The sequence below is a fragment of the Monodelphis domestica genome, chromosome 4 (assembly GCF_027887165.1).
Source record: "Monodelphis domestica isolate mMonDom1 chromosome 4, mMonDom1.pri, whole genome shotgun sequence".
Classification (NCBI taxonomy): domain Eukaryota; kingdom Metazoa; phylum Chordata; class Mammalia; order Didelphimorphia; family Didelphidae; genus Monodelphis; species Monodelphis domestica.
Window position 1 is genome coordinate 137,408,466 of NC_077230.1, and position 19,864 is coordinate 137,428,329.

The 19,864-nt window shown below is 38.1% G+C and overlaps 1 protein-coding gene across 1 annotated transcript; it reads right to left on the bottom strand.

The window, feature by feature from the left end:
- Positions 1-289: 289 nt before the first annotated feature.
- On the bottom strand, positions 290-4,421 carry LOC103104900 (basic helix-loop-helix transcription factor scleraxis-like). Its single transcript, XM_007494116.3, has 2 exons — positions 3,740-4,421; positions 290-2,344 (listed from the first exon to the last, which is right to left on the bottom strand). Exons 1-2 carry the CDS (start codon positions 4,214-4,216, stop codon positions 2,321-2,323), a joined length of 501 nt encoding a protein of 166 aa, XP_007494178.2. The 5' UTR covers positions 4,217-4,421; the 3' UTR covers positions 290-2,320.
- Positions 4,422-19,864: the final 15,443 nt, after the last annotated feature.

A 19,864-nucleotide genomic window follows, 5' to 3' on the forward strand; every position in this document is an offset into this window, starting at 1 on the left:
CAAGTTCTAAAATGTACATAACTTGATTTTATAGAATTTATTTATTAAGGCAAATAAGAATCTTCAACCACCCTCTTCATTAGGTTCAGGGACTAACTAAAAACATAGTTATTGAGCATTTATTGATTCCATGTAGTGATTACAGTATTCTGACCTCTGACTCTTCTTTCTTCCCTTTTGTAAAGTACCTCTGTCATTTTGCTTGGATGGGAAAACTATAGATTGTTTAAACTAAAGAGCACTTCAAGCCTCATTTCTAGATTAGCCATGGGTTGTTAAGGATGATGACTCAATAGAATAGCATTTATTTCTTCACAAGAAGTTACATCTGAGAAACAGGTAGTATAGAGGAGAAAACTGCCCCATACCAATCAGTAGTTACATTTCAGGTATAACAACAACAACAAAATACTTCAGGATGTGGCACCAAAATTAAGGTCGTTGCTTATAATGACTGATTAAAAAGTTTTTACATTTTTCATCAAATATATTTTAAATAATTAATTTTATAAATAAAATAATAACTGTCATTCTTATAATACATTAAAATTTGCTAGGTCCTTTACATACATTATCTCAGTTGAGACGGTTTTAAATAAAATATTGAAAATTTGCCATTTTTTTCCTCTTCCAGAAAAAAGAATTCAGAAGTTCAAGTTTAAATAAGTGAGATCCTATCTACTAAAAGTACAATACCTCCATATTTTTTCTCTTTTCATCAATGTATCATGAACAAATCTGAAAAAATGTCTATCCAGTGATTCCTCCCTCTGACAGACTATAGTTCTATTTTTCCCCTTGCTTCTCTGCACAGTTCTAATATGTGTGGTCTATATGATCAAAGTTAGCTTCAAGTTATATTGTTTTTAAAAATAATTTTATTATTTCACATTTGCCTGCCTAATCTCCCACAAATAGGGTATAAACTACTTGAGGGTGAAGACAGCAATATTAATAATATGCAATATTATTAATGTAATATTACATTTATTGATATATTTACATTACAATGATATGATATTATGATAATACAATAATAAACATGTAATATTTCATTTCCCAAAACACTTAGTCTTGTATTGAACACTTATTAAGTACATTGAGAAAAATTAAATAAAATCTTTCATTCATACCATATCCCTGCTTCTATATACTTTTGACCAATATATGTGAATATCAGCAAGAATACTTCATTTAGTATTCTCCATAACCGAGAACACCAAACTGACAATATAGCACCCAGGAGACACAACAGGGCATAACTTTGGTGGAACATTAAATGTGTTGCATCTGATCAAGTTTAAAAATACAAAATGTATCTAATTATGATATGAGAGGGCAATTTTAGAATGAGAGGTTACTGTTACTTTATCTAATGAAAGCCAACATTATTTATAGGATTAAGGGGTAGAGGTAAGCAATCTCTTCACAGTCATTTCTCTCTATTTTTTTTTTAAACCCTTACCTTCCTTCTTGGAGTCAATACTGTATATTGGCTACAAGGCATAAGAGTGGTAAGGGCTAGGCAATGGGGGTCAAGTGACTTGCCCAGGGTCACACAGCTAGGAAGTGGTTGAGGCCAGATTTGAACCTAGGACCTCCCATCTCTAGGCCTGACTCTCAATCCACTGAGCTACCCAGCTGCCCCCTCATCTCTATATATTTTTAAACAGTGACTGACAACTTTGCTCTGTGACATTTGTGGGTTGGCAAACCCCTATTCCCAGAGGCAAAGATGCATTTTCCACATTAGATAATCATTAACCATTTTCTTGTTTCCCTAGCTTGAAGAGAAAAAAAAATATTGATGGCATATATTGATTTCTTTCTTTCACCCTGATCAAAGTTGGAGCATAGAGCTAGAAAAATGGGAGGCTGATCATGCTCAGTCCAATATTTGTTCAAAACTCAGTCAATGATGATGTTATTATGACAGTCCCCACTGACAGAAAATATTTCAAGTCTCAAAGCTCAGGTTTCATCCTGTGGCCTACTTTTCAAGCCCTGAATATCAGGACTATGATGGCTAGGTTTAACATTTCTGGCACTAAAATAGCTGTCACACCAGGTGCAACTTTTGCCCCCAGTATCAGGTTTCATTTGCAGGATAACCTGAATAAATTTATCAAAATGTAAGACATAAGGATGATCCATATTTATCTCCATGTATGTGCTAAAACATAACTTCTTTATATAATTTAATGTATTTCATGTAAACATTGTTTAAGTGTCAAGATGTTACATGAACCGGTTCACTATTCAGTGCAATACTTGTACAAGCTTCTCATCTGAGGGATTGTCCACATAAACTTTAAACAGATCATTGCTTCTCCCCTTCTTTGTACTGCAAAAGGGCACAGAAAATGCAAATTAGAGAGAACTCAGGATGGCCAGATAACAGCAGCAATTAAACCCTGAAAGCATTTACACTTTTGGCTTTCCTGTGGCTTAAAGTTTTTGAGGTATACAATCTGCTTCAAGTTGAGGCACTGAAATTAAATATAAATGTGTGAAAAGTTTTATCAAAGGAATTTCAAGAAAGTAAACTTGTGAAATGGTAGGGAGGGAGTTAAAATAGAAACTCAGGAGTTATTTGACTATTAAAGGAACAAATCTGACAACAGTTTTAGACAGAAAAAATCTAAAAGAGTATTGAATAATAAAATAGAAAGCTGAAGAGAATAAAATGCATTTCTGATTTTACAAGGGCTTGGAAATGAGGAATGTGGTTCCTGGAGAGTCATCAAAAACAGGTCTCAAATCTGAAGTAGTCTAAGGATCACCAGTACAAATAGGTGGTCTGGTAATTTCAATAGGAAGTTAATGTAATATCCAGGATAATCTAGGGAAGTTAAAGGGAGGATTTGGGGAAAATAAGAAACCTACTATTTTTGTTTGTTTTTCTTCCTCAAGGAATTCTAAATTTTTAGTATAGTTTCTATCAAAAAGAAAGTACTCTGGGGAAATGGATGGAAAGTTGAACTGGGGATTGGCAAGGTCTCTCTGAGACTCAGTTCTTAGAACAGAAATTCTTAAGGTGGAATCCATGGATAGATTTCAGAGTGCCTGTGAACTTGAATGGGGAAAAAAAATTCCATCTCTATTTCTATTGACTTCTAACTGATTTCCTATTATGATAATGTAGGCTATAAACATTATTCTGAGGTCCTTAGGTTTCACACTACCAAAGGAGTCCATGATACACAAAAATGTTTAAGAACTTCTGCCCTAAAAGGGAAAAAAAAAAGTTGGGATTTCAAATTGCTGATGTACTATTGCATTACAGCAACTGTAAGATATGGAATTTACCTGATAAGGTTTACATCTCAATAAAAAAACAAAAGTAGTTAAAACAAACTTTTTAAATGAGGCTTTGCAAAAAGACTATGCTTTTTTAGACAACACACACTTCCTTAGCTTTGGAAAATGTTATAGAATAATACAAAGAATTATAGCATTCGAGTTAGAAGGATTCTTAAATATCATCTATAGTCCAATCCTCTCATTTTATAGATTAGAAACTGAGTCCCAGAGAGTTTGAGTGTCATATAAGGTCACAAAGATAATTCAGCTGTAAAGGTAAAGTTTGAACCCTGATCCTCTGAGCTCTTAAAACTATTCTGTTGATAAAGGGATAAAAATAAAATTAGGTTACAGTGATGATAGGGAAGAAACTGGACGGGGTATTTGGGAGATCTCTCTCTTTCTCATTTCTCAGGGAGTGAGGGGTCATCCTTACCACCCTTCTCTGGTGACTGAGGCAGAAGGTGCAGATGGGCCGCGGGGCTCCTACACTCCCATAAGGGCTGCCACCAGCACCTTCTTCGCTGTCCCGAAGGCAGGGCAGATAGTGCAGCGGGGGACGGGCCTGGGCACCCCCAAACGTCTCGGGTGGGAATAGAAGCACGTTTGCTAGATGGGAAATGTAGCTGGCAGCCAGGCGCAGGGTCTCGATCTTGGAGAGCTTGCGGTCCGCCGGCTCTGTGGGGATGAGGGTACGGAGTGTGGAGAAAGCGCTGTTGACACTGTGTGTGCGGTCTCTCTCCCGGGCGTTGGCTGCCTGCCGCTGCTGGCTCAACCCTACCACATGGCCCCCTTTGCGCCTCTTCTTGTTCCGGACTCGCTGGAACTTTTCGGGGCTTTGGGGCTTCTGGGTCCTCCTCCTGCTGCTGCTACTGCTGCTGCTGCTCTCCCCCTCATCCAACTGGGGCCTCATGTCCCCGCGGCGCCAGTCTTGTCTGTCCTTGTGGCTTCTCTTCCTCTTTCTCCTTTTCCTCCCGGAGACCGCCCTTCAGCTCCATATCAGTGTGGCAGCAGCTGCCCCTCTGCGACCCAGGCCGACGCCCCCCAGGCTCTTCAGCCGAAGCCAGGACCTCAAGATAGCCTCCAGGACTAGGAGGATGCTGGAGCCCTGGGTGGGCGGGGGAGCCCCGGGCAGGGGGGAAGGGGGGGGGGAGGAGAACCTATGGAGGAGTTTCTCTGAACCTTCAGGGGATGCACCTGTGCACTTTTTCACTTTTGCTCATTTCTAGCAGGGCACTGAGTCCTGGGAGGCTTTCCTCTTTTTCAAAGTTCTGGGTAGGCCATCTCCCACTTGGTTGGCCAATTAGTTTCCTTCCTTATTTCAGAATGGCTTTTCTGTAGATCCAACCTGTGGGTCTAGATCTGAGACTTTTTCCCTTGCCTTGCCTTTTTCACTCTGTTCTCCCCCATCCCCCGTTTTGTATTTTTTTTTTACTCTTTCTACCCTTTTACTTCATTTTTTGCTTTCTTCCATCTCTTTACTCCTGCTTCCCCAAAAAGTCTTCCAGAATTTGCCATTATCTATCTCCTTAAGTTGCTTGCTTCACAAGTTATCTCCTTCCTTTCTTTACAAAGACTGGAATACATAACTGAGGAAAGACTATTTTTCTTAATTCCAACAGTTACCAGCTATTTTAAAATTTGATTTTCTTGATTTCTTCCAAATTCCAGAAGTTTACATCTCACTGCAAAGGGAAAAAAAAAATTACCTTTCCAGCTCAGTTCCTTTTAAGCAATTTTGCTTGTTTTTGAAGGTTAATTAAACTTTTTTTCAACAACAGTTTGTTGTGTCTTGAAGTCAGTTTTCATTTTTGATTATGCTTTCCTTTCTTTCCTTTGTACTTTGGTGGAATTGATCCTATTCCATCATGGGCTTAAATGGTGCTTGAAACACTTGACTTCCTCACATCAACAACTGCTACACTATCTCTAACAGTAATTGAAATGTGCTCTTTAGAAATTACAGTGTTTTCATGTTTCCTTGGAATCATGTCCATTCTTAAAAACCACAAGATTATATATGTAATATATATATATTCATATAAACATATCAACTGCTTTTTTGTAGCAAAAATTTTTAAACAAATCAGATAGGAAATAACTGAAGAAATTACTATACCTGAATACAATAGAATTTTATTATACCATATGAGATTATAAATATGATAAGATTTAGACAAATATGGAAATACTCATATAAACTGAATCTGAATGAAATAATCAAAACCAGTAGAACATAAGAGATTATTATACTAATAATCTGAAGAAAAAACAAAACTTCAAAAGGCTGCAGTATTTTTGACCAAAGTATTAACTCTCACCTCATGGCAGAGAGGTGATGAATCAGAGAATTCTTAGACATGACCATCATGGATTTGTTCACTACACATATTCATTTCAAGGGATGGTGTGAGGGCAGGCAATCTAGTAGGTTGTAATAGACTTGCTAAAAAGAGCATTTAATAAAGCATTTCTTAAAAGGTACAGAAGAAAATATGTGTAGAAGGGAAAAATTTTTTTTGTTACTGCCTTGTTGAATTTTATATTTCTTCATGACTTTTCTGGCTACACTCCAAACTCTCTGGACTTTCTCTCCCAAAACCTACCATGCTGATTTCATCTCTTCAAGCCTCCTCTTTCCTTTCAGGTTCTTTTTCTCTAATATCTTCTATCATTAGAATATAAGATGCAGAAGTTTAGGGACTGTGTTTTTCTGCTTGTATTTGTATTCTCAGGACTTAGTATAGTGCCTGGCAGATAGTAAACTCTTAATAAATGCTTGTTGAGTTTGTGAGTGTGTAAACCAACGTCTCAAAGTCTATTTGCATAGGAATCTCTTCATTGGTAGACATGGATTATTCTGTTCCAGAGGTTCTTATATAATCCTAATATTTGTGTTAATTGACAATTGTGAAAGCTCAAAATAAAAATGAAAAAAGAAAAGAAAAGAAGAGTATAAATGTTTGTTTGTGGGGGTACAATTCAAATTAGGAAAACAGCCTTCCAATAGAGACCTGGATTAACTGTGTCAAGTCTCTTATTAAAATAGAGGCACCTCTTCTCTGGATGGACAGCTGCTTTGGAATTCTTGGCTGAGACCTGGGCCTTCTCTAAACTCAATTAGCATGCTGATGACCTACACTTGGGTCCATCTGTCAAGATGGCCTGGTTCCCACTCATAAGACCTTTGGACCTTTTGCTTCAGACTTAGATGCTAGGCAACAACAAGTTCAAATGAACACAGTTCATGGAGCCCTACAAATAGTGTTTTTTTCCTTTGCATAAAGTTCCCCTGTAGAAAGAGTTTTATGTGCTGCTTCCCCCTCCCCTTTCTTTCCTGTCAGACTGGTTCAGACTGGTTCATTAACTCAAATAACTTTCTTTAGTCCAATCTCCCTACCACCCACCACCTACCCCCTCCACTACCAGTCTTTTTTGTCTGCTTGGCAAATTGCTACTTATTCACAGAGACTATCTCCCCAACTTATACCTTTCCAACTCTCATTCCCTAGCTCCTGAATGAGCTAATGAGCACAGCTCCTTGAATTCTAACAGGGAGACATTTGTTACTGAGCTAATGCAAAATGCATTGCATGTCTCCAGTCCTAGAGTGATAAGGGGCTTAGGAAGGAAGGAAGGTAGTACTCTCTTCAAGATCTGTGCCATGATTACCTAAAGGTGTGCTTCATATGAAAATGTACTACCTTCGGAAAATCATCTGTTACTGAAAGGAATGCTGGGGTGTGATTGTTGACCTGAAGGTCATGCAAAATTTTTTCTAAGAATAAGGGGTTTTGCTTTTAGGTCATTTAAATTGCCCACACTCACCTTGGTTGTTTGCCAGGGGCAAAATATTCATGACTAACCAGCATGTAGGATTTTCTCTGCCTTCTCTGAGTGAAAAAAAAAAAAGGCTCAGAGCCCAAGGGCTGAGAGCATGATAGATATATGTGAGTCATTCCATGAGTTCTATTTGGTGATGGGCTGAAATAACCTTATACAAAAATATTATTCAAAGCTATGAACCATTCTAGTATAGAGTATTATTAGGTATAGTTCCTCATGGGATAATTTTAGAGAGTGTAATCTATATTTAGAGAGATATCATATCACTTTTCATGAAGATTCAGAGGGTGAAACTGTCCAGGGGGTGAGGAGAATACACTAGGACTGGATTTTCATAGCCTAATAAAAATATAGGCCAGACAGTTAATGATATCATTGCATTTTATCTGAAGCTTAGTGACTTTGGGATATTGAGTTTACTCTTGTGCCTTCAAAGAACTTATTCTCTTATGAGAAATTGAAAAAAAAGATATATGAATAGACTAAAGAATATTTGAGACTTTTGGTTAAAGGAACAATGTGAAAAGTCAAAGAAAAGCTGCAATCTCCCATTTTTACCACAGTATTTATCATCTAAAATGGGCATCAGGTTGAACAATGACCTAGAATCTGAAGAGAAATGTTAATAAACCCGTTCATGAATCCCAGGGCTGTCCTAAAAGGAAATCAAGAGTTGCAGATGCTGAAAGAAATATATTCAGAGAAGTCATCATAATCACAAGAAACACCCCAACAATCATAATTAACACCCAAATGAGCAAGACCCAAGGGGAGTAGAAACCTGTGACAGCACTCCAAAGAGAAATTTCCCAGAAAGGATTTATTCCAAACTCCTGTGCTCTGTGGAGGGATGCCAGTAAGCATCTGTGGAGGGATATCACTAAGAAAGAATTTAAGTATCAATCAGTAACAAGTTAATATCAGGCAAGATCTAATACCTACTTCTCCAAAGAAGAGAAAATTTTAGAATGCAATATTCCAAAAGGCTTATAACCAAAAATAGCTGTAAGAATGTGTATAATATCCTACTAAGGAAAACTGTTTTTTGTTGTTGTTGTTTGTTTTTTTTTACTGGAAGAAAGAACTTTCAAGCATTCCTCATGAAAAGAGGTGAGTAGAAACATTGAAATGAAATTAAAGTCAAGAAAAAGATATATACTTTTGAGCAATTTTAAGGGACTAGGTGATGATGAAACACACAAATTATAATATAGAAAAGGAGACAACTAGCCCTTGAGAATCCTAATAACTTCAAAGTATTATATTTAATATACTGCAAATAATGTTTTGAATAAGTTTGTAGCCACTTTGCTAACCTTTTATGCAATTAATTACAATAATACTTTTATTTGTTGCAAAAATAAGTAAAGATGGCATCCTACTGAATTCCATCTGCAAAACAAATATAATCCTGACACCAAAATAGAGAAGAAATAAAACAAAGAAGGAATACAAAAGACTCACATCTCTAATGAACACTAGTGCAAAAAAGGTTGACCATTGCAGTGTAATCTTAGTAGTGAGGAAGGTCATTGTTATGCCAATAATCTACAGGTAATTCATGATAACAGTGAAACTGTAGCAGTTTTGTGATAGAGGCCATTGTCACTAAAGGTTATTATTTTTTTAAATAAATGGGGTCCTTTTAAATCCAGGGTGCCAATTGTATTAAAAGAAATAAGAGGGAAGGGATGTACCCCTGAGGGAGGTACAGGCTTTCGGTATGGAGAAGAGGGGGAAAGGGAGGAGAACCCCCTTTTCCACAACGTGGAGCTCAGGGGAGACCGCTGATGTTTAGGGTTGGCTCAGAGAGAGGAGAGGGGGTTTGAAGATTTTCCCCCTTCTGCCTTCCCTGCTCTCCCCAATTCACTCTTTTCCCTCTTGTTCCCCACTCCACTACTCGAGAGGGAGACCGAAGGGTCTCCCCTTGATTCCATTCACTTACACTCAGCTTGGGGAACAGATAACTTTTAATGTTAACTCAATCAGGTAATACAAAGGAATAATGAGTAGTAAAGAATGGGAAAAGAAAAGTGGGAAAAGGGGTCCCTGTCTCTATCTAAACCCTTTCCTTCCCTCCTCAAATTTGGGGGGGGCTCAGGCCTTGGCAGCCTGGGCCCCCCTGAGAGAAAGTCAGGTGGACTCACCCTTTGGCAACAGGAGTTGAGGTAAAGTCTGCTCAGGTTTCTCTTCAGAAAGTCCCTTCAATTGGGAAATGTTGGGGGGAAGGATGTCCAGTCACCAGCAGGAAAAGTGGGGTGACCCTCAGGAGAAAGTCTTTTTCCACCTTCTCTCTTCCACTTCTCAAGATGGAGAGACCCTCACTGCTCTCCTCAGGATTTCACTCCTGGGGCCCTTCCCCCATCAAGGTGATCAATTTCATATACTCTTCAGTCTGGCACTTTTTCTCTAGTGCCAGCCTCTATCACAGTTTCAAAATCCCAAGATGAAAGAGAAATAAAACAATTGAGTTGGTAACTTCTGCCCAAAGAAACTAGGACCTTTAGGGAGGAAAAATAAAACCCTAAGGAAATATAGCAAAAGAATGAGAGGCTAATTTATTGTTTATGAGTGTCAACTGTGTTTATGGAACCCATAAATTTGCCCCTGTCCCTTGGGATATTGCCTGAAGGGAAGTCCCAAACTGACCTGGTCTCTGACTGAACAATAAACCTTAAAGTACCTAATGACTTCAGTTTAGATAGAATTAGTAGACATAATCAAATCTTAAGTCCCCTTTTCTATTAGAAATTTCTCTCATTGTGTCAGAAGCTTCTCCCAGGTAGTCAAACCTCTGGCTGGAATCATTCTTTTGTATCAGCCTCTCCCCATAACCCAGCCCTGGACTCCTCATTCCCTTATGTCCTTTGTAAAGCTAATCAATTGAACCTCCCTGTCCTCTACTTTCTCAAAAGGTATATAAGACCCCAAAGTTCTTCTGCTCATTGGAAAATCTCCTTTGGTGGTGTGTTTTCCCAGAGATTCCCAGATTTCCAGAGTCCCATAGTTTTATCTCTGTGTGGTATTTAGTGCTTGACTCTGTGTGGTGGCTGAATCTTGAGCTTTATTTCTCTTGTCCTGATTAAAGACTTGTTCTTTTTTAACTACTTTAGTGGTTCTGTGTTTTTGAAGGTTGACATGGGTAACTGTAATAATTTATTTTTTATTAGCATAGATAATTTAGGGAAGTATTCCATACATGAAATCTTGTGTTGCAGAGGTCAAGAGTTGCAGGACTCAAAAAGACAGTGTGGGAAGTTTTCAATAGATCATGTTATAGTGACAAATGATCTTCTCAAGAACCTCATAATCTAATGGAGAAGAGAAGCAAATAACTATGTACAAACAGGATATATGCATACACACACACACACACACACACACACACACACATATATATATATACACTGTCAACATGGAATCTAGAACTCTAAACTTGTAGCGTAGTAAGATATAAGAAACCCCAAGTTTTAGGACTAGCTTGTAAGTTGGAGACCCCAAAGCTTGGACTTGTTCCCGGTTCCCTTGGGAATCCACCCTGAAGGGAATCTCTGGCTAGCAGTTTCAGACTGAATAATGAACCCTGGGGTAAATGACAATCTTAGTTAGGTAGGACTAAGCATATGCTAAGTACCCTTTTTGTCTTAGGTAGTCTTCTCTATTGTTCACTTGTCCCTCCTTTCTGTGCCCATAGCTGGACCCATTGGCTGCTCCTGCTGCTTCTCATACATGTTGCATCTTCAATATTTGTGGTGAAAAATGACACTGCAATAGTAGTGAGATTTTTATTAAAGGAGATGACACCTAGACATGGCATTCCTGATACCATAGATTCAGACAAGGGGTCCCACTTCACTTCCCAGCTTCTACAAGAAATCTACTTGGGGATTAGTGTATCATTCAGTTTATTGGCCCCAAAGTTCTGGTCAGGTTGAGTGTATGAACAAAGAATTGAAGACACAATTAGGTAAATTCTGTTCAGAAACACACTTAAAATGGACAGATGTTTTGCCTCTCTTTGTTCAACATAAGAACCAGGCCTAGGACTGGTTTGCATATATCACCATTTGAAATGCTATATAGTCAGCCACTTTGGCACGGTAGGACAGTAAAGCCACCTTACTTGTCCATGTTAAGAGGGGAATGTGTTCTTCATGAATAGTTAAAACAGATACAATGTAGAATTGAAGAACTAAGGAAACTGGGTTTGCTTGTGCAAAGAATACCACTAGATTTTTCATTGCATAAGATAAAACCAGGTGATAAGGTATATATCAAGACCTTTAATAGAGAATCTCCTACAGAACCAAGATGGATTGGACCAATAATGGTTATAATGATAACCCCAACCTCCTTAAAAGTTGATCAAAGAGATCCATGGTTCCATGCTTCACATGTAAAATTGCATCACACCCATAAAGTTGAGTAGCCCTAGGACAATAATCAATAATCAATAACAGTCCCTAATGAAAACAAAGGAAAGCACATGAGAGTACTTATCAACAAATAGTACATACAAGAGAGCACTGCAGATATTAAAATGACAAAAGGATAGCACCCCTGAAGCAAATACAGCCAGTAACACAGACACAAGGAAAACATACATTTGAAAGATTAGCAGCCATAGAAATAACAAATCCTCTATACATTTTATATGAAGTCTCTGCCAGCCACAGTAACAGAACAGAAAGAAACAAGGTTATTTCAAATGAATACATAATTCTCTAAATTCTATCTCCAAGAAATAATTACAGTAACCATACAATAAATTTCCTTGTAAAACAGTCAAACGTCAAAAAGAAAAGGAAAAAAACTTCAAATCAATATTCATAACAAAATCTTGAGAACTTATGCACAATACTATACTGTTTACACCCCCTCATGAAGATGCACATTACCTATACCATTTTCCTATACCCAATCTTAGCATAGAACTAGACAGGATAGCTAAGATAAGGTAGGATTTATTATTTTTGGGGGGGGGTTAAAGGAATATCTTAAGATAATATAGGGTAAGAATTAGATAAGAATATTTAAAAGGTAAGTATCATTAAAATTTTGCTGGTTGCAAATTTAGGACAAAAAAGGGAGGAATTATAAAAGAGAGAGTTTGTAATGCATGCAAAGGACATCATCTGTCAATCACATTCCATTTGGGATGTTCCTGGGAAAAACAGTTGGAGCCAAGCCAGCAGCTGAACTGGGATGCATTTACTTCTGACCTAGGCTGAGAGACCTTTGTGGCTTCTGGAGCTGGGGGAGAAACTTTTGAATTTTTTTGGCTGTTTGTGGCTGATGGTAAAGACCCTGAAGCTTTTGCTGACTGACTGATATTTATCTGTCTGGTTAAGAGAAGAAGAAGAAAGAAGAAAAATATTTGTCCTCCAAACTCTCTGATTTAGCAACTATAGACACCCTCAAGATTATTACTCTATTACATATCAGAGACCCTTTCCAAAAAGACCCACACCTGGGCAGGGACCACCATTTTTTTATCCACTGTCAGCAGCCCCTTCCCTTAAACCCTAACCATTCAGCTATGATTCTTTTCCCAAGCTTGATTGTATTCTGTCAGTATAGTTTGAACACTCCCATTTCCTTGTAACTATTGTAATGTCAATCAATCATATTTTCTAGTCCCTCAGTTTCCCAAATGGTATGTAGAATAGGTTCCCCAAATTCTTTTATTCATCAGAGGTGTCAGTCTAGTTCAGTTGGCTCTCCCAGGGGTCAATGTCCAGAGCATCCAGAGTTCAATCCTCAGACTTTGTGTGGTTGTTAGTGTTCAGCTCTGTGTTCAGGCCCTCCTGAACCCCTTTCCTTGATTAAAGAGTGGCTTTTCTGACTATTTAAGAGTTCTGTGTTTTTTTCCCAGTCAACAACACATATCTGTATATTAGTGCTTTTTCCTCTCTCTTTATATATCAACAGAGAAAAAGCACTAGTATTATTAGAGACAAGGAAAAGATTATTACAAAAGGGATAATTTTAACTGAAGGAAGTCAGGATATGGTGACAAGGAGGAAAAGAATTTGTAAACCTCAAAATTCCTTAGACTTATAAATGTTGGAAATTTCACCATTGGGATATTTCATACTTGGAAAATTTCTTACTGATAGTCTATTGGAATGGGAACTCCATTGGCATGGGAGGTTCCTTCTCTTCCCTTCTTAAGATTACTTTAGGACAGAAAACCTTTTGCTGAACAATGGAAAGGACTTTGACCTATGCTTAAGCATAGAACAGGAATTTCTTTGAGTCTTGATTGATTTTAGAATTGATACAATGGAGATACTTGGAATAAATCTCCACCCTATTCAGTCCTAATAGGATTGAGTAAGGGCTGCAGCCTAGATCAAAATTTAATTATTCCAATCTCTACCATACTCAAGTTAACAGGATTTAGAAAGGGCTGTAACAAAAGAGTAAAGATTTAATCATTTGAAAAATATGACCTTCAACAGACATGTGCAAAAGCCAGAAACCTCTGGGCGGTCCTGGGTTAAGCGAGAGCCTCCATTGACAGGGAAATTGATGAAGAGTGATTGGTAGATGTGAGGATTGAGGGGAGGCAACTTGGATGGTGTCCTTAAAGATAGGAGGGTCTGGAGACTCGAGAGGGAGGGGGTGTTTTTTTTGGGTCGGTGTTGTTCCTGGGCTCTGAGGAAGCTTGCTCTGAAGGAAGCTGAAGGTGGGGGCCTCTGAGACTGTTTCTCCATTTTGGACACGTGAGTAATAGGGACTGATCTCTTTTCTTTGCCCCAGCTATCTAAGGGCTTGGGCCTTTTGGCCCAGCCTAAACAGAAGGGGTATTTAAGCCCTATTCCCTTCTCTCCCCTTTTCTCTCTCTCTATATATATCTCTAATTCCTTTCTTGCTCCTATTGTAATTAAACTCCAAAAAGGGCTGACGGCTGACTTGAGTTTTTCATTTAGGAATTACATAGCTGATTCCTTGGCGACCTTAAATTAATATATATCAGTCTTTTAAAGTGATTCCCTTGTAACATTGTGGCTGACCACACGGGAGTCTAAAGAATCCTCTCAATAAAACTTTTTCCTTGCCTTTTTACTATACTGTTTCACCACTTAGTTCTTTTTTTTTAACAAAAAAACTTGGCTTAAAGACACAGCTGCTAGAACACGTGAGTATAAAAAACTTTTTCTCTTTTCTCCTTAAGTTAAATTGGAATCAGCAGTTTTTTCTTTTTCTTCCCTTTAATCTTAAGGGACAGCTGGGTAGCTCAGCGGATTGAGAGCCAGCCCTAGAGGCAGAAGGTCCTGGGTTCAAATCGGACCTCAGATACTTCCCAGCTCTGTGACTCTGATAGACAGAAAACAGCTGTTTTTAAATCTCAGCAACAGGACTCTAAAGTCCTGGCTGGAAGAACTGTTTCTAAATATCCTTTCCCTTAAGGAACAACTTCCTGGATTAAAAAAAAAAAAACCCTGTGGAAAGTTTGTTGCTTTGCCCTGCTCCCCACGTGTTTTGTGAAATTACAAAATATACATATAAAAATGAGTACTACATTCTTTGACAATTATATGGCAGCTGAAGAAGTAGGGGCATTGAGGAATGAAGGATACCTCCAAATTTTTATATTAATAGGTACTGTCATTTTTGTACTCCTCAATACTATATTTAGAGATGAAAAAATAAAAAATATTGAGGATAAAATAAAACAAAATGAGGATAAAATAAAACAAAATGAGGATAAAATAAAACAAAATGAGGATAAAATAAAACAAAATGAGGATAAAATAGAAAATATTGAGGATAAAATAGAAAATGTTGAGGATAAAATAGAAAAAAATGAGGATAAAATAGAAAATATTGAGGATAAAATAGAAAATATTGAGGATAAAATAGAAAAAATTGAGGATACAATAGAAAAAATTGAGGATACAATAGAAAAAATTGAGGATAAAATAGGAAATATTGAGAATAAAATAGAAAAACTTGAGGATAAAATAGGAAATATTGAGAATAAAATAGGAAATATTGAGGATAAAATGGGAGATATGGAAGATAAAATAGGAAAAATTGAGGAAAAAATGCAAGCCCAATTAGAAGATCTAAAATGTTTCTTACAGGATCAATGGGCAAACACCCACTCTACCAGAAACAGACCTGTTTCTGAACCTTTGAATGAGGAAATTTCCTTCCCTGAAATAGAGATGGAAAACACCTTCCCTATAGCCCAGTTAACAGACTGCTTCTCTCGTGCAGTGCAAATCTTGTCTGAATTTAATCCCCAAAACCCTTCCCCTGCAATCCCAGCTTCTCATGTTCCTTCTCCTACAGAAAACCAAATTCCAATGCAAGGGAGATCTTGTCCTCCTAGAGAAACCTGTCCTTGTCAAACTGACCCACAGGTGCAAAATTCAACTAGAGGCCTGTTTCCTCTAAGAGAAGTACCTGAAATAGGACGAAATGGGGATGTGGTGACTTTAAGACATAGGATACCGTTTACTCCCCAAGAAATAAATGAATTTACACGAAATATCCCCACATATGAACAAGATCCTTTTCTAGTAACAAAAAAGATGGGAGACATATTTTTTCAGTATAACCCGTCTTACAAGGACGTTGAGAGCTTACTACAGGCTTTTTTAAGTGAACGTGAAAAAAATAAAATAATTGCTCATGTCAACAAAACCCGGGGGCGTAATGCAGCACATTGGCCATCTCAGGATCCCGAATGGGACTATAATAATCCTGAGGACTATCTACAACTATACCGTTGTAGAGAGGCCATCCTCACGGCCATGAAGGAATGTGCGGACAGTACAGATAAGTGGATGGAACTGAAAAAAATTAAGCAAAAGGAAAACAAAACACCCTCCAGATTTATGGACAGAATTATCGAGTTTGGGGACAGATACTTAGATTGGGACTTAAATAAAGAGAATAGTTTAAGACAAGTTAGAAGAATCTTTGTAAATAATTCATGCAAAGTAATTAAAAATTATTTTAAAACACAATGCCCAAGATGGTCAGATATGGACCTTGAAGAATTGCGAAAAACAGCTATATATGTTTTTAAGGGAAACGAAGAAAAGGAGAAAGAGAATAATGATGACATGGAGGAAATGAAGAAAAAAATGAGATGTGTAATAGATAGGATAACTAAATTAGAAAGTGGGCATGATAATGAACCAACGACAATTGCCCCTCTCCAGAAATCCAATTATCAATCCATTACTTGCCACTTCTGTGAGAAGAAGGGCCACAAAATGATGGAATGTAGAACCTTTCTTAAGATGTTTGGAAGGAATACACAGTTTAATAATGGTTTTAGAAATAATAACTATAGAAATTATGATAATGGTTATAGAAACCAGAATTCTAGAAATTATAATAATGACTATGGAAATAACTATAATGAATATAGAAATAAGAACTTTAGAAACCAGAATTATAGAAATAGGAATTGGGAATTTAATGACAATGCTCAAATTGAAGAAAATTTTAATGATAATACTCAACAATATATGAGAAATGGCGCTCGTCCAAAAATTACTCGAGGTACTAATGACCCTCAGAGAGGTGCCCTTCAGGGGGGTGCCCAAGGAATATCCCAAACACAATGATGGTGCCCGGGGGGGGCTGGGGCACAGGAATCAGAGGATACAACCTTTGATTTCCCAGACCCTGATGTCCTACTACCCGTTGTCCCTATCCACTGCCCTCCCCATACTAATGAACCCCATGTTACCTTAAAAGTGGGTAACACCTATTATGATTGTCTATTAGACACCGGAGCTTCCTGGTCTGTATTAAAGAGAACACCTGATTTACAATGTTATTCTATTGGCTCAGAGAATGTAATGGGAGTATCAGGAATAACCCAAAGAGTTAAAAGACTTCCTCCTAGAATGGTGTCTGTAGGACCCCTAGAGGTACAACACTCCTTCCTTTTGATGCCTGACTCCCCTTTAAATTTGCTGGGGAGGGACCTTCTATGCAAACTCAGAGCCACAATAACCTGCTCCCCAGATGGCTCATTATCATTAGAAGTACCAGAGGAATCTTTAAATTTACTCCCTGTACTTCTCTCGGAAAACCAGGAGGCAAAAGAACCTTCCATTTTTGAAATACCTAAAGATATACCGGAGTCTCTTTGGGCCACATCTTCTTCTGACGTAGGCTTACTCAAATCTGCTGTTCCTGTGCAGATAAAAACTAAATCTAGCCCACCTCCTTCTATCCCTCAGTATCCCCTCTCAAAGGAGGCAATTGAGGGTATTACACCAGTTATTAACTCATTAATAGAACAGGGAATAATAATCCCTTGCAAATCTGAATACAACACGCCCATCCTGCCAATTAAAAAACCAAAAAAAGGACCCGATGGCAAGCACATCTATAGATTCGTACAGGATCTAAGGGCAGTGAATAATCATGTTATAAAGAGACACTCCGTAGTTTCTAACATACATACTATTATTTCATCTATTCCTAGCACAGCTACATACTTTACAGTAGTAGACTTGTGTTCAGCTTTCTTTTCCATACCAATACATGAAAACTCCAGGCATATTTTTGCTTTCACCTGGAAGGGCTCACAATATACCTGGTGTCGGCTGCCACAGGGTTATGTCGAAAGTCCGAGCTTATTTGAGCAAATTTTGAGCCAAGACACAGACAATATAACATTTAAAAATAGCAAATTAATCAAATATGTAGATGATCTACTCTTGGCTTCAACAGATGCAGAAACATGTCAAGAAGATAGCAAACACCTTCTTTTGGAATTGCACAAAAGAGGACATAAAATCTCTAAGGATAAAGTTCAATGGTGTCTCCAAAAAGTAGAATATTTGGGATTCATCTTGACTGCGGGTGCTCGTTATATTTCTCCAAAACGAATTGAGAACATTCAAAAATTGAGTGCTCCTACCACTAAGAAACAGCTGAGAGCAATTTTAGGAGCAACAGGGTTTTGTAGACAATGGATTCCTTGCTATGGGGAAATCACTAAACCCCTTATAGCATTAACAAAGGATTCAGTTCCTGAACCCCTCAAATTAGAGCCTGAACACTTGTCAGCTCTAACAGATCTGAAAAAGGCTATCATGTCTGCCCCTGCTCTAGGCATCCCAGATTACAACAAGCCATTTACTTTATATGTGCATGAGCGAAGAGGAGTAGCCTCTGGTGTGTTAACTCAGACTTTGGGACCTTCTCAGCGCCCAATTGCTTATTATTCTGCCCAACTAGACCCAGTAGCAGCAGGAGCACCACCATGCCTTAGAGGAGTAGCTGCTACAGCCTTACTAGTAACAAAAACCATTGATTTAGTATTGGGATGTCCATTAACAATAATGTGCCCACATGAGATTGAAGCATTATTGGTAAAACATAGAACACAGGCATTCTCGGATCAGAGAATTACAAGGTATGAAATAACCTTATTAAATAGTGAAAATATTACCTTGAAACGCTGTTCAACTCTTAACCCTGCCACCTTGCTTCCAGATTTACCCACTTCAGGAGAACCACTACATAACTGTGAAACATTAGTGTCCATGGCAGAAAAGCCTCGAGATAATCTCTTGGACACTCCCTTAGACAATGCAGATCTGATTTTATTTACCGATGGTTCCTCTTTTATGAGGGATGGCATACGTTACACTGGAGCTGCCGTAGTCTCAGAATTTGCCACTGAATGGTCAGCTTCACTACCTTCTAACATTAGCGCTCAAGGAGCAGAACTCATAGCTCTAAAACAAGCTTGTATAATTGCCAAGGATAAAAAGGCAACAATTTATACAGATTCTAGATATGCTTTCGGCATTTGTCACTCAGTCGGGATGCTATGGCTCCAAAGAGGATTTTTAACCTCAGCTGGAAAATCCATAGCTAATGCAGAAATTATAAATGAAGTTCTTTCTGCTCTCAAACTGCCTAAAGCCCTAGCTGTAGTTCATTGCTCTGCCCATACAGGTGGCTCTGACCCTGTCTCTAGAGGAAATGACCGAGCAGATGCTGCTGCAAAACTAGCAGCCATAGAAGGACCTGGATTAATTTTAACATTAACAACCACTGATAATTTAAATTTATCACTCTCCTATAATGAAAAGGAAGTGGAAAAATGGAAACAAAAATTTAAAGCAAAACAAATTAATGGAGTATGGGTGTCACCTGAAGGAAAACCCCTGCTCCCTAGAAGTTTCTATAACCAAATTTGCCAATCTATTCATAAAAATGGTCATTTTGGTACCCAGGGCATCGTGGACTCTGTTAAGAGAGTATGGATAGCCCCTGGTATAACTACCATAGCCTCTAAAGTGTGTTCATCCTGCCCTATTTGCCAGGCATATAACCAACATGCATATCGTGGAAAAGCCTTTGGGGGACGTCCTCTGGCTTACACACCTTTTGAACACCTACAGATAGATTTCATAACAATGCCAAAGGCTGGACGTTATAAATTTTGTCTAGTAATTGTAGATCAACTAACCAGATGGCCGGAAGCATTTCCTACAACCCGAGCCACAGCAGATTTTGTTGCAAAGATACTTTTAAAAGAAATTATCCCTCATTTTGGCCTACCAGCACGTATTGACTCCGATAGAGGGAGTCATTTTACCGATTCTGTCTTAAATCAAATATATTCTTGCTTGGGGATAACTCCAAAATTCCATGTTCCATATCACCCCCAGAGCTCAGGCCAAGTGGAGAGGATGAATAAAGAACTTAAGACTATGAT

Excerpts from the sequence above, each read along its gene's own strand:
- LOC103104900 (XM_007494116.3), bottom strand. The coding sequence starts at position 4,216 with ATGAGGCCCCAGTTGGATGAGGGGGAGAGCAGCAGCAGCAGTAGCAGC. Across the intron at positions 2,345-3,739 it reads TCAGTCACCAGAGAAGGGTG|TACAAAGAAGGGGAGAAGCA; the intron begins GTAAGGATGACC and ends GCCCTTTTGCAG.